General features: G+C 46.9%; 1 protein-coding gene across 9 annotated transcripts in view; it reads right to left on the minus strand.

Moving 5' to 3' along the window:
• Positions 1–13,864, minus strand: part of LOC137376165 (utrophin-like) — a 904,611-nt gene that overhangs the window by 275,966 nt on the left and 614,781 nt on the right. For all 9 annotated transcript variants that reach the window (XM_068044198.1, XM_068044197.1, XM_068044199.1 and 6 more), the window contains one exon: positions 6,752–6,881. In XM_068044198.1, coding sequence (XP_067900299.1) covers positions 6,752–6,881 — 130 coding nt within the window. The remainder of the gene's footprint in view (positions 1–6,751; positions 6,882–13,864) is intronic.

Below are 13,864 nucleotides of genomic sequence, written 5' to 3' on the forward strand. Positions count from 1 at the left end.
GAGAGAGAGAGAGGGGGGATCAGAGAGAGAGAGAGAGGGGGGATCAGAGAGAGGGGGGGGTGGACAGAGAGAGAGGGGGGGTGGACAGAGAGAGAGGGGGGGTGGACAGAGAGAGAGGGGGGGGTGGACAGAGAGAGGGGGGGTGGACAGAGAGAGGGGGGGTGGACAGAGAGAGGGGGGGGGTGGACAGAGAGAGGGGGGGGGTGGACAGAGAGAGGGGGGGGGTGGACAGAGAGAGGGGGGGGGGACAGAGAGAGGGGGGGGGTGGACAGAGAGAGGGGGGGGTGGACAGAGAGAGGGGGGGGGTGGACAGAGAGAGGGGGGGGTGGACAGAGAGAGGGGGGGGGTGGACAGAGAGAGGGGGGGGTGGACAGAGAGGGGGGGGGGTGGACAGAGAGGGGGGGGTGGACAGAGAGAGGGGGGGGGTGGACAGAGAGAGGGGGGGGTGGACAGAGAGAGGGAGGGGGTGGACAGAGAGAGGGGGGGGTGGACAGAGAGAGGGGGGGGGTGGACAGAGAGAGGGGGGGGGTGGACAGAGAGAGGGGGGGGTGGACAGAGAGAGGGGGGGGTGGACAGAGAGGGGGGGGGTGGACAGAGAGGGGGGGGTGGACAGAGAGAGGGGGGGGGTGGACAGAGAGAGGGGGGGGTGGACAGAGAGAGGGGGGGGTGGACAGAGAGAGGGGGGGGTGGACAGAGAGAGGGGGGGGGTGGACAGAGAGAGGGGGGGGGGGTGGACAGAGAGAGGGGGGGGTGGACAGAGAGAGGGGGGGGGTGGACAGAGAGGGGGGGGGGGTGGACAGAGAGAGGGGGGGGTGGACAGAGAGAGGGGGGGGGTGGACAGAGAGAGGGGGAGAGTGGGGGAGACGGGGAGAGAGTGGGGGGAGAGGGAGAGGGAGTGGGGGGAGAGGGAGAGGAGTGGGGGGAGAGGAGTGGGGGAGAGGGAGAGGGAGTGGGGGGAGAGGGAGAGGGAGTGGGGGGAGAGGGAGAGGGGAGAGGGAGGAGAGGGAGAGGGGGGGAGAGGGAGAGGGGGGGAGAGGGAGAGGGGGGAGAGGAGAGGGAGAGGGGGGAGAGGGAGAGGGGGGAGAGGGAGAGGGGGGGAGAGGGAGAGGGGGGAGAGGGAGAGGGGGGGAGAGGGGGAGAGGGGGGAGAGGGAGTGGGGGGAGAGGGAGTGGGGGGAGAGGGAGTGGGGGGAGAGGGAGTGGGGGGAGAGGGAGTGGGGGGGGAGAGGGAGTGGGGAGAGGAGTGGGGGAGAGGGAGTGGGGGGAGAGGGGAGAGTGGGGGGAGAGGGAGTGGGGGGAGAGGGAGTGGGGAGAGGGAGTGGGGGGAGAGGGAGTGGGGGGAGACGGTGGGGGGAGACGGGGGGAGACGGTGGGGGAGACGGTGGGGGGAGACGGTGGGGGGGGAGACGGTGGGGGGGAGGGAGACGGAGTGGGGGGAGACGGAGAGGGAGGGAGACGGAGAGGGAGGGAGACGGAGAGGGAGGGATTCGGAGAGGGAGGGATTCGGAGAGGGAGGGATTCGGAGAGGGGAGGGAGACGGAGAGGGAGGGAGACGGAGAGGGAGGGAGACTGAGAGGGAGGGAGACTGAGAGGGAGGGAGACTGAGAGGGAGGGAGACTGAGAGGGAGCAGGGGAGGAGACGGAAATGGGGGAGACAGAGGGGGGAGGAGATGGACCGAGGTTTGGGGGGGGGGGTGGTGGTGGGATTAAGAGACGGACCGGGGTAGGGAGGAGGAGACGGACCGGGGGGAGGAGACAGGGAGGGGGGGAGGGGAGACTGAGAGAGGGGACAGAGTGAGAGAGGGGGAACAAAGACATTGGATGGAGGATGACACAGAAAGGGAAGGGGAGAGAGACAGAGAGAGAAAGGAGGGAGAGAGAACGATTAAGGTCACTCCTGACATCTATCGGAATACTCCGCATCGCTAGAACATGTGCCAGTTTGCGGGCAGATATTGACTACTTGTGCAAGCAAAAAAATGCCCGTTATTCTCACGAAATCAGTGTTCAACATAGTGACGAGAAAGTAAGTCAAAAAATTAGTCTTCTCATTTAAAGTTTCTTCACAAAAATGCACATTTGTATTCATTTTGATTAGTAGCAAGATAAATTTTTCATGCTTTATCTTTCCGAAATTGTCTCATCTGTCCCCTATATAAGGTAAAAATAGTAATGTGGCCCCCCATGCACAAAGCTTAGACACCCCTGCTCCAAGCCTTTATCCTTGTGTTTTAAAATAACCTAACGCCATGTTATTTAAAACACAAGTTTAAAGGCTTGTGCCATATAAACTCATTTTAAAATGGCAAGAGTCAACTAAGGGAATGTCTCAACTTCTACATTCTGGCACACATTACTTTCACTTGGTACAAAAGCTCAGCGACATGTTGAAAGTTGCTGGACTCTTACTTCTATATAAATGTCACAATTTTGCTGTTATCCATTTGGAATCACATTGTTCCAGAACTTGTATTGAGGGGATAACAGGCAAGAAAATCCAGGGAATCGCCAGAAGTCAGCACTAAAAGTTCCTCATGAATGCAAGAGTATGTGTAATGGGGCTGAGTGATATTGACAAATTAGAGCGCTGTTGACCCATATACTATAGTTAGTAAATACAATGTAATGGATAGCTTTAATAAACCTTAATCTATGATGAACTGACTACGATTCCTTAACAAAATCCATGCTGCATTTGCAGTTTTAAAAACTGTCAGGAAGACATAGTAAAAATTTATTATGTTTCAATGAGCAAGTTAGAAACAGTCATTAATCGATTTTTTTTGCTGCGAATTGGATTAAAGGATAAGTTTTCCAAGTATGTCAAAGATCAGTAACTGCAATGTGCATCTTTTACTATCCATTTTGAGGGCAGATAACCTGACTGACCAATGTCATTTGAAAGTTGTCTGTATCATATAATTACATTACGTTAAAAGTGCATCTTTACTAACAGCGAAGAGATTTGGCTTGGGCATAAATTGGTTAGTCTGGAGTACAATGTTACAAATTGTGACTAAACATTTTGTAAGTGAATAATAAATACTGTAACAATCGCTCAGCTATTTGCAGAAAAGCTTTTTGTTAATAATTATCTTGTCAGAGCTGAATGGGAATCCACAGTGATAGGCTGAGATATAGACATGTGAATTTAAGAGCATCACTTTATTGGAGGAACTGAAGGGTGCTCTTCATTTGTAAATGTGTTTATCTAATTTTGTCACTAGTTTTGATGAGTAAATGACATTTTGTCCATCAGAGATGCTGTTGTTTCTGTATTTTAGAATCCAGGACCTAGTTTAGTTTAACGGTCTGTCAAGACGAATAAGAACATAAGAAAGAGGAGCAGGAGTAGTCCATTCAGCCCTTTGAGCCTGCTCTGTCATTCAATGAGATCATGGGTGATCTTCTACTTCAACACCATTTTCCTGCTCTATCCCCGCATCCCTTGATTTTTTAATATGTAGAAAGCTATCAATCTCAGTCTTGAACATACTCAACGACTGAGACTCCACAGCCCTATCAGGCAGAGAATTCCAAAGATTTGCCATCCTCTGAGTGAAGAAATCACTCCAAAATGGCCTGCCCCTTATCCTGCCACCATGTCCCCTGGTTGTAGACTCCCCAGCCGGAGGAAACATCCTTCCTGCATTTACGAGCCCTGTAAGAATTTTGTATGCTTGAATGAAACCATCTGTCATTCTTCTAAACGCCAGAGAATAAAGATCCAGTCTATTTAATCTTTCCTTATAGGACAATCCCTCCATCCCAGTTTGTTGAACCTTTGTGGCACTCCCTCTTATGGCAAGTATACCTTTCCTTAGGTAAGGATGCCAAAACTGCACACAATACTCCAGGTGCGGTCTCACTAAGGCTCTATATAATTGCAGTACGACATCTTTACTCCTATACTCAAATCCTCTTGCAATAAAGGCCAACATACCAGTTGCATTCTTAATTTCTTGCTGTTAGCTTTCAGTGACTCATGAACAAGGACACCCAAGTCCCTTTGAAGTTCAACACTTCCCAGCCTCTCACCATTTAAGAAATCCTCAGTATTTCTGTTTTTCCTACCAAAGTGGATAACCTCACATTTCTCCACAATGTATTCCATCTGCCAATTTTTTGCACACTCGCTTAGCCTCTCCAAATCCCCTTGAAGCATCTTTGCATACTCCTCACAACTCACATTCCCACCTAATTTTTTCTCATCTGCAAACTTGGAAATATTACATTTAATCCCCACATCCAAATCGTTGGTATAGATTGTGAATAGCTGGGGCCCAAGCACTTATCCTTGCGGTACTCCACTAGTCACAGCCTGCCAACCTGAAAATGACCCATTTATTCCTACTCTCTGCTTTCTGTCCGTTAACCAGTTCTCAATGCATGCCTGTATATTCCCCCCAATTCCATGTGTTATAATTTTGTTTACTAACCTCTTCGGTGGGATCTTATCAAAAGCTTTCTGAAAATCGAAATATACCACATCCAGTGGTTCCCCCTTATCTATCTGCTAGTTACATCCTCAAAAATCTGTAACAGGTTTGTTAAACATGATTTCCCTTTCATAAATCCATGTTGACTCTGCCCAATCCTACCATTATTTTCTAAGTGTCCTGTTATCACATCCTTTATTATAGATTCCAACATTTTCCCTACGACTGATGTTAGACCAACAGGTCTGTAGTTCCCCGTTTTCACTCTCCCTCCTTGCATAAATAGTGGGGTTACAATCCTCACCTTGCAATCTGCAGGAACCATTCCAGACTCTATAGAATTCTGAAAGATGACCACCGTGCATCTACTATCTCTGCAGCCACCTCTTTCACCACTCTGATATGTAGATCTTCAGGTCCAGGGGATTTATTGACCAAGTCCCATTAATTTCTCTAGTACTTTTTTTATTAATATCTTGCAGTACCTCATTTACACTAGTCCCTTGATTCTCCATTATTTCTGGAAGGTTTTTTAGTATTTTCTTCCATGAAGACAGACGCAAAGTATTTGTTTAGTGTCTCTGCCATTTCCTTATTCCCCATTATAAATTCTCCTGACTCCGCTTGTAATGGGCCCACATTTGTTTTTGCTAATCTTTTCCTTTTTACATACCTATAGAAGCTTTTACAGTCCATTTTTTTTTTGCTAGTTTCTCATTCTATTTTCCCTTTCTTAATCATTTTCTTGGTCCTCCTTTGAAAAATTCTAAAATACACCCAATCCTCAGGCTTACCATTTTTTGGCAACTTTATATGCCTCTTCCTTTGGTCTAATACAATCCTTGATTTCTTTTGTTAGTCACAGTTGGAACACGTTCCTTGCTGGGTTTTTGTGCATTAAAGGAATGTATTTTTGTTGTAAACTATGTATTAATTCTTTAAATGTTAGCCATTGCCTGTCTACCATCATACCTTTTAACACAGTTTCCCAATCCACCACAGCCAATTTGCCCCTCATACCGTCATAGCTTCCTTTGTTTAGATTTAAGACCCTAGTTTCTGATTGAACTACATCACTTTCAAACTTAATGTACAATTCTATCATATCATGGTCACTCTTTCCTAAAGGTTCCTTTACAACAAGCTTATTAATTAGACTGTCATCATGGCACAATATTAGGTTTAACTAGTTTTGGCTACCTACTGTTAATCTCTCTGTCGCTTCCTGTCCCAGTCTGCTTTTCTGTTTCATGTGACTCTTCTGAAGTGCTATCTGCTCCATCCTATAAAATTCTCTTGATTTGGAGATCACTGCCCTTTTGTTGGCTGCCCTGTCTTCAGACATATATTACAAGCAGGTGGAGAAGTTGCACAAACATTGACCATCATGAGTTAAAATGATTTGTGACATTAGTGTGAGAAATAGTCCATCTTCCTAGTGCTGATTTTTCTACTGCCTCACCTCAATAACCACAATAACAATCCTCTCTTTGAGTTTCAAGATTTATGGATAAAAATGCACACTGTGAATCCACAAAGGTCTTTCATATCCGTCTTTGACTGTGGTAATTGAGACTACATTTCAGAAGGTATAGCTGTGTATTAAGGCAAAATACAAAAAGAGATTTCAAAATCCCCTTATAAGAATAACTGGAAAATCTAAAGTTAACCGGGTAGTGGAACAAATTCCATTACAACCATAACACATTGTTACAATTCTAAGTCATTAATGTAACAATCTTTTATTGAGCAGTTGGGTCACCTATAGTAACAGGAGTTTTTTTTTTAATAACAATGCTAAGTAGATCTGAGCCCCTGCATTACTCTTCACTCTACAGCTAGTGTAAGTTTATTTTCACTCAATGTAAAAGAATAAAGAACCAAGAGCATTTGAGCCTAGTGTTTCATTCTTTTTTTTTATTCATTCATGGGATGTGGGCGTCGCTGGCCAAGCCAGCATTTATTGCCCATCCCTAATTGCCCTTGAGAAGGTGGTGGTGAGCTGCCTTCTTGAACCACTGCAGTTCATGTGAGGTAGGTACACCCACAGCGCTGTTAGGAAGGGAGTTCCAGGATTTTGACCCAGCTACAGTGAAGGAATGGCGATATAGTTCCAAGTCAGGATGGTGTGTGACTTGGAGGGGAACTTGCAGGTGGTGGTATTCCCATGCATTTGCTGCCCTTGTCCTTCTAGTTGGTAGAGGTCGCGGGTTTGGAAGGTGCTGTCTAAGAAGTCTGGGTGCATTGCTGCAGTGTATCTTGTAGATGGTACACACTGTTGCCACTGTGCGACAGAAGTATTAATTCACTGACCTGGTTTAACATGGAGATGGCGCCGAGGTTCCTCAGGCCCCTCTATGGGCTGATCTGCAAGGAATAATCGAGCTGAATCCAATGCAGTTATGATCATCTCTTCCTTATCCATTAGCTCACACCTGAGTGCCTGCACAAGAGAGTTTCATTAAGAAATTATTGCATTTAGAAAGATACATACTACATTTCCTTTTAATCAACTCAATTAATCAGCACTGCCAAAAGGAATGACCATTGATAACTGTTATTAGGTCACATGAAATACAGTCAATGGATGGAGATTCTAATGATGAAAGTGCCTTTAATGCAGAAAGAGTCTAATTATCACAGCAACATTAAACACCACTAAATATATACTGTGCCAGCACAATGTGTTAAGGCACATTATAAGGTCCAAAGCTACCTATAGGGCTGTTCTCAATATCAGTTGTGCCATTTTGTGGGTGGGGGCAGAGAAGGCAGAAAGATAAATTGATGTAAAATCACCCTGAGCTAATCAAGTCACTTTCCCGTCCCCAGCAACAAACCGCGTGGCACTGGATTGGAAGCATGATCGAGCCAATGATGCAGAATAGAATCAAAGAATGAGGGCTGACATTGGCCACCTTCAAACTAAATCATCTACCACAGTGAGGGGGAAATAACTGAACACAAGTAATCTTACAACAGTGAACACAGTTGACTATAATTGGTCTTTACTATCCGAGCACCATGGTCATTCCCTTTTTTATTTACAAAATGATTCCTGACAACACAGCCGGCCACTGACGTCATCAGGCTGCGCCAAGGTGCGCACATGCGCAGACGGGTTCCTGCTCTCTGCGCGTGTGCTGCGCTCCGACTTGTCAAGACTGGTTAGCGCATGCGCCAATGATGTCATCACGTGACGTGTGCATCTTCGGGCAACGCGCCTGGTCGGGCTCTGCGCATGCGCTTTACGCGTACAGCAATGCAACGCCAACGGGTATTCACCCATGTGTCAAACTCCGCTCCCCCCACCCCTCTCCCCGGCCTGCTCCACTCCCCCCCTCGCTGCTCTCTCCGGCTGCTCCACTCCCCCCCTCGCTACTCTCTCCGGTTGCTCCGCTACCCCCTGTCCCCGGCCCGCTCCCCTGCCTCTCCTCACTGGTCTCCCCGGCCGGTCCGCTCCCCCCACCTCCCTGGCCCGCTCCGCTCCCCCAATCACTGCTCTCTCCGGCCGCTCCGCTACCCACCCCCCCCCACCCCGTCTCCCCACCTCCCCCGTCCCGCACCCCCACCCCCCCCGTCCCGCTCCCTCGCTCTCTCCCTCCATTGTGTGCTGCCATGTGTTTAGGTTAGGTTGCCTTCGTGTGATTATTTGAGCAGCGCCATCTTTAGTCCTGGCAGCTGCCTGAAGTCGCAGACTGTGACGTTTTAGTGGCACATGCTGCATTTGAGCATGTGCCACCGCAGTGCCACCTAGTGGTATCATTGTCAGCAAACATGGCCATTTCTTTTTACTGTGCCTATGAAATGTTAACCAACAACCATTAGTGTTCAAGGAGCAAGAGTCAAATTAAACCAGTGTGATCTTAATTTCAAAAGTGCACCTTTGCAGTATAGTAACTCACCCACATAACTAGTGCAAGTATGGTGCTTGCTGCACTCAACTTTGCAACTTGAGTGAAACACATTTAATATGCCCCCTCACTAGCACTGAGCAAATGACATTAAATCGCCATGACAGTATTTAAGTTTTGAAGGGAGCTGATGTGTTCAATGTGTGCACCCGTGGCCTTGCTACATACATGCATCTAACAGCCGAAGGAGACAGACTCTGTCCAGTATATGATAGCTTCAATGTGCTTTTAGGTGCTCATTGTAATCTGGGAATTACTGCTAGCCCAAAGAGCCCTTTCATTGGAACCTACATCTGACTTGGGATGTCAGCCGTGGTTCAATGGTAGCACTCTCACCTCTGTGTCAGAAGGAAGGTATGGCTTCAAGTCCCACTCCAGAGACTTGAGCTCAAATCCAGGTTGATACCTCCTTGCAGTACTGAGGGAGTGCTCCACTGTCAGAGGTGCTATCTTTTGGATGAAACATTAAACCATGGTGCCGCCTGACCTCTGAAATGGATGTAAAATATCCCATGGCACAATTCGAAGAGGAGCAGGGGAGTTAGCCCTGGTATCCTGGCCAATATTTATCTCTCAGCCAACATCATTAAAACAGTTTAATTGGTCATTTAACTAATTGCTGTGCTTGCTGCAGCTGCTACATTCCCTACATTACAAAATTGACCACACATCAAAAGTAATGATTTGGTCGTGAAGCGCTTTGGGATGTCCTGCAGTCATGAAAGGTACTATATAAATGCACATTATTTCTTTCTTTTACACTTACATAGAATGTACAGCACTGAAACAGACCATTGCGCGCAACTGGTTGATGCTGGCATTTATCTTCCAGCTGAGCCTCCCCCCAATCCCCCTTATATAATCCTATCATCATAACCTTCTATTCCTTCCTTCCTTATGTGTTTATCTATCTAGCTTGTTACTTGTTTCTGTAAACACGGAGCAAATGAAATCTGGCTATTTCCTTCAGATATTCCAGGTTTCAGATTGTTTCCAGGATACTGCACCAAACAGCCCTCTTGTGATGGAATGCTTTAAGGATGCAACCAGTAGTTAGTATTCTGTTTCACAATTTAGTATTTTACTAAGGATTTACCAGAAAACCTTTGGATTAAAAAAAAATAAAAATACTGGTGGAGTGAAGTCAGCACAAAAGAAAATCAGTAACAAGGTCCATCTTTAGCACAGTGAATAATTTGTACTTTGAAAAGGTTGCCCCAGTGTGAACACCCAGATGTCAAGGAATGCTCCTCAATGGTGATGGTTAATAAGGAACATGGAGTGGGCTTCAGATCACTGGCCAAAGCTGTTCACTTCAAAGGAAGTACAAATATTTCATTAGCACACTGATTCAGGGACCAGGAACTAATGCCATCAAAGACTACAACATTCGGCACAGCTGGCAGCTCTGCCCATCTCATTAGTGTAGGACCTCTTGTTAGAGTCAAAAGAGTCGTACAGCATAGAAACAGGCCCTTCGGCCCACCGCGTCCATGCCGACCATAATGCCCATCTATACTAATCCCACCGGCCTGCATTAATTCCATATCCCTCTATGCCTTGCTCATTCAAGTACCTGTCCAGATGCCTCTTAAAGGTTGCTACTGTTCCTGCCTCCACCACCTCCTCAGGCAGCTCATTCCAGATACCCATTATTCTTTGTGTGAAACATTTACCCGTTTGATCCCCTTTAAACCTCCTCCCACTCACCTTAAATCTATGCCCTCTAGTTTTAGTCACTCAAAGAACAAAGAAAGAACAAAGTACGGTACAGCACAGGAACAGGCCATTCAGCCCTCCAAGCCTGCACCGATCTTGATGCCTGCCTAAACTAAAACCTTCTGCACTTCTGGGGACCGTATCCCTCTATTCCCATCCTATTCATGTATTTGTCAAGATGCCTCTTAATAGTCGCTATCGTACCTGCTTCCACCGCCTCCCCCGGCAGCAAGTTCCAGGCACACACCACCCTGTGTAAAGAACTTGCCTCGCACATCCCCTCTAAACTTTGCCCCTCTCACCTTAAACCTATGTCCCCTAGTAACTGACTCTTCCACCCTGGGAAAAAGCTTCTGACTATCCACTCTGTCCATGCCACTCATAACTTTGTAAACCTCTATCATGTCGCCCCTCCACCTCCGTCGTTCCAGTGAAAACAATCTGAGTTTATCCAACCTCTCCTCATAGCTAATGCCCTCCAGACCAGGCAACATCCTGGTAAACCTCTTCTGTACCCTCTCCAAAGCCTCCACATCCTTCTGGTCGTGTGGCGACCAGAATTGCATGTAATATTCGAAGTGTGGCCTAACTAAAGTTCTGTACAGCTGCAGCATGACTTGCCAATTTTTATACTCTATGCCTCGACCGATGAAGGCAAGCATGCCGTATGCCTTCTTGACTAACTTATCCACCTGCGTTGCCACTTTCAGTGACCTGTGGACCTGTACGCCCAGATCTCTCTGCCTATCAATACTCCGAAGGGTTCTGCCATTTACTGTATACTTCCCACCTGCATTAGATCTTCCAAAATGCATTACCTCACATTTGTCCAGAGTAAACTCCATCTGCCATTTCTCCGCCCAAGTCTCCAACCGATCTATATCCCGCTGTATCCTCTGACAATCCTCAACACTATCTGCAACTCCACCAACCTTTGTGTCGTCCGCAACCTTACTAATCAGACCAGCTACATTTTCCTCAAAATCATTTATATATACTACAAACAGCAAAGGTCCCAGCACTGATCCCTGCGGAACACCACTAGTCACATCCCTCCATTCAGAAAATCACCCTTCCACCGCTACCCTCTGTCTTCGATGACTGTTCTGTATCCATCTTGCCAGCTCACCTGATCCCGTGTGACTTCACCTTTTGTATCAGTCTGCCATGAGGGACCTTGTCAAAGGCTTTACTGAAGTCCATATAGATAACATCCACTGCCCTTTCTTCATCAATCATCTTCATCACTTCCTCAAAAAACTCAATCAAATTAGTAAGACATGACCTCCCCTTCACAAAACCATGTTGCCTCTCACTAATAAGTTTGTTTGTTTCCAAATGGGAGTAAATCCTGTCCCGAATAATCCTCTCTAATAATTTCCCTACCACTGACGTAAGGCTCACCGGCCTATAATTTCCTGGATTATCCTTGCAACCCTTCTTAAACAAAGGAACAACATTGGCTATTCTCCAGTCCTCTGGGACCTCACCTGTAGCCAATGAGGATGCAAAGATTTCTGTCAAGGCCCCAGCAATTTCTTCCCTTGCCTCCCTCAGTATTCTGTGGTAGATCCCATCAGGCCCTGGGGACTTATCTACCTTAATGCTTTGCAAGACACCCAACACCTTCTCCTTTTTGATAATAAGATGACTGAAACTATCTACACTCCCTTCCCTAGGCTCATCATCCACCAAGTCCTTCTCTTTGGTAAATACTGATGCAAAGTACTCATTTAGTACCTCACCCATTTCCTCTGGCTCCACACGTAGATTCCCTTCTCTGTCCTTGAGTGGGCCATCCCTTTCCCTAGTTACCCTCTTGCTCTTTATATGTGCATAAAAAGCCTTGGGATTTTCCTTAATCCTGTTTGCCAATGACTTTTCATGACCCCTTTTAGCCCTCCTGACTCCTTGCTTAAGTTCCTTCCTACTGTCTTTATATTCCTCAAGGGATTCGTCTGTTCCTAGCCTTCCAGACCTTACGAATGCTTCCTTTTTCTTTTTGACTAGGCTCACAATATCCCGTGTTATCCAAGGTTCCCGAAACTTGCCAAACTTATCCTTCTTCCTCACAGGAACATGCTGGTCCTGGATTCTAATCAACTGACGTCTGAAAGACTCCCACATGTCAGATGTTGATTTACCCTCAAACAGCTGCCCCCAATCTAAATTCTTCAGTTCCTGCCAAATATTGTTATAATTTGCCTTCCCCCAATTTAGCACCTTCACCCGAGGACTACTCTTATCCTTATCCACAAGTACCTTAAAACTTACGGAATGATGGTCACTGTTCCCGAAATGCTCCCCTCCTGAAACTTCGACCACCTGGCCGGGCTCATTCCCCAATACCAGGTCCACAACAGCCCCATCCCTAGTTGGACTATCTACATATTGTTTCAAGAAGCCCCAAGGTCTCTCTGCTCAACAACACTCCCCAGGGCCCTGCCATTCACTGTATATGTCCTGCTGTGGTTTAACTTCCCAAAATGCATCACTTCACACTTGTCTGCGTTAAACTCCATTTGCCACTCCTTTGCCCACTTTCCCAGTTGATCTATATCCTGTTGTAACCTTAGACAACCTTCTTCACTGTCCACTATACCACCAATTTTGGTGTCATCTGCAAACTTACTAATCATGCCCCTTACATTCACATCCAAGTCATTAATATATATGACAAACAACAGAGGGCCCAGCACCGATCCCTGCGGCACACCACTGGTCACTGGCCTCTAATCTGAAAAACAGCCCTCCACTACCACCCTCTGCCTCCTATCACCAAGCCAATTTTGTATCCAATTTGCTAGCTCACCCTGGATCCCATGTGTTCGAACCTTCTGGACCAGCCTACCATGTGGGACCTTGTCAAAGGCCTTGCTGAAGTCCACGTAGACAACGTCAATCCTCTTGGTCACCTCCTCGAAAAATTCAATCAAATTCGTGAGACATGATTTCCTACGCACAAAGCCATGCTGACTATCCCTAATCAGGCCATGCTTTCCAAATGCATATAAATCCTGTCTGTCAGAATCCCTTCCAATAACTTTCCCACCACTGATGTAAGGCTCAGCGGCAGGTAGTTCCCTGGCTTATCCCTGCTGCCCTTCTTAAATAAAGGCACAACATTAGCTATCCTCCAGTCTTCCGGTACCTCACCCGTGGCTAACGATGATACAAAAATCTCTGCCAGGGCCCCAGCAATCTTCTCCCTTGCTTCCCATTGTTCCCTTGTTGAGGGGAACAGGTAGAGTTAGTGACACTGACAATAAATCCTCAAACTGGTATAATGGACTTATAGCACCCACCCCAATTTTGTGCAGGCATTGCATTTAAAAGAAAGATACGTTGTCAAATTTTCCATGCAAATAAAACAATCCTCCACTCAAGAAAATAAGGACTGGCACTGGTTTTCCATACATTACCACATTAAATTTTATTATAATTACAATGTTTGGTGGTGGCATTACACTGGAGGTGATGGAAATGGCGGAGGATGATTCTTTGGATGTGGAGGCTGGTGGGGTGGAAAGTGAGGACAAGGAGAACCCTGTCGCAGTTCTGGGAGGGAGGGGAAGGGGTGAGGGCAGAATTGTGGGAAATGGGCTGGACATAGTTGAGGGCCCTGTCAACCACAGTGGGGAGAGGGGGGGGGGGGGGAATCCTCATTTGAGGAAAAAGGAAAACATATTAGAAGCGCTGTTGTGGAAGGCTGCATCAGCAGAATAGATGCATCGGAGACAGAGAGACTGGGAAAATGGAATGGAGTCATTACAGAAGGAAGGGGGTGAGAAAG

The sequence above is a fragment of the Heterodontus francisci genome, chromosome 13 (assembly GCF_036365525.1).
Source record: "Heterodontus francisci isolate sHetFra1 chromosome 13, sHetFra1.hap1, whole genome shotgun sequence".
NCBI lineage: Eukaryota > Metazoa > Chordata > Chondrichthyes > Heterodontiformes > Heterodontidae > Heterodontus > Heterodontus francisci.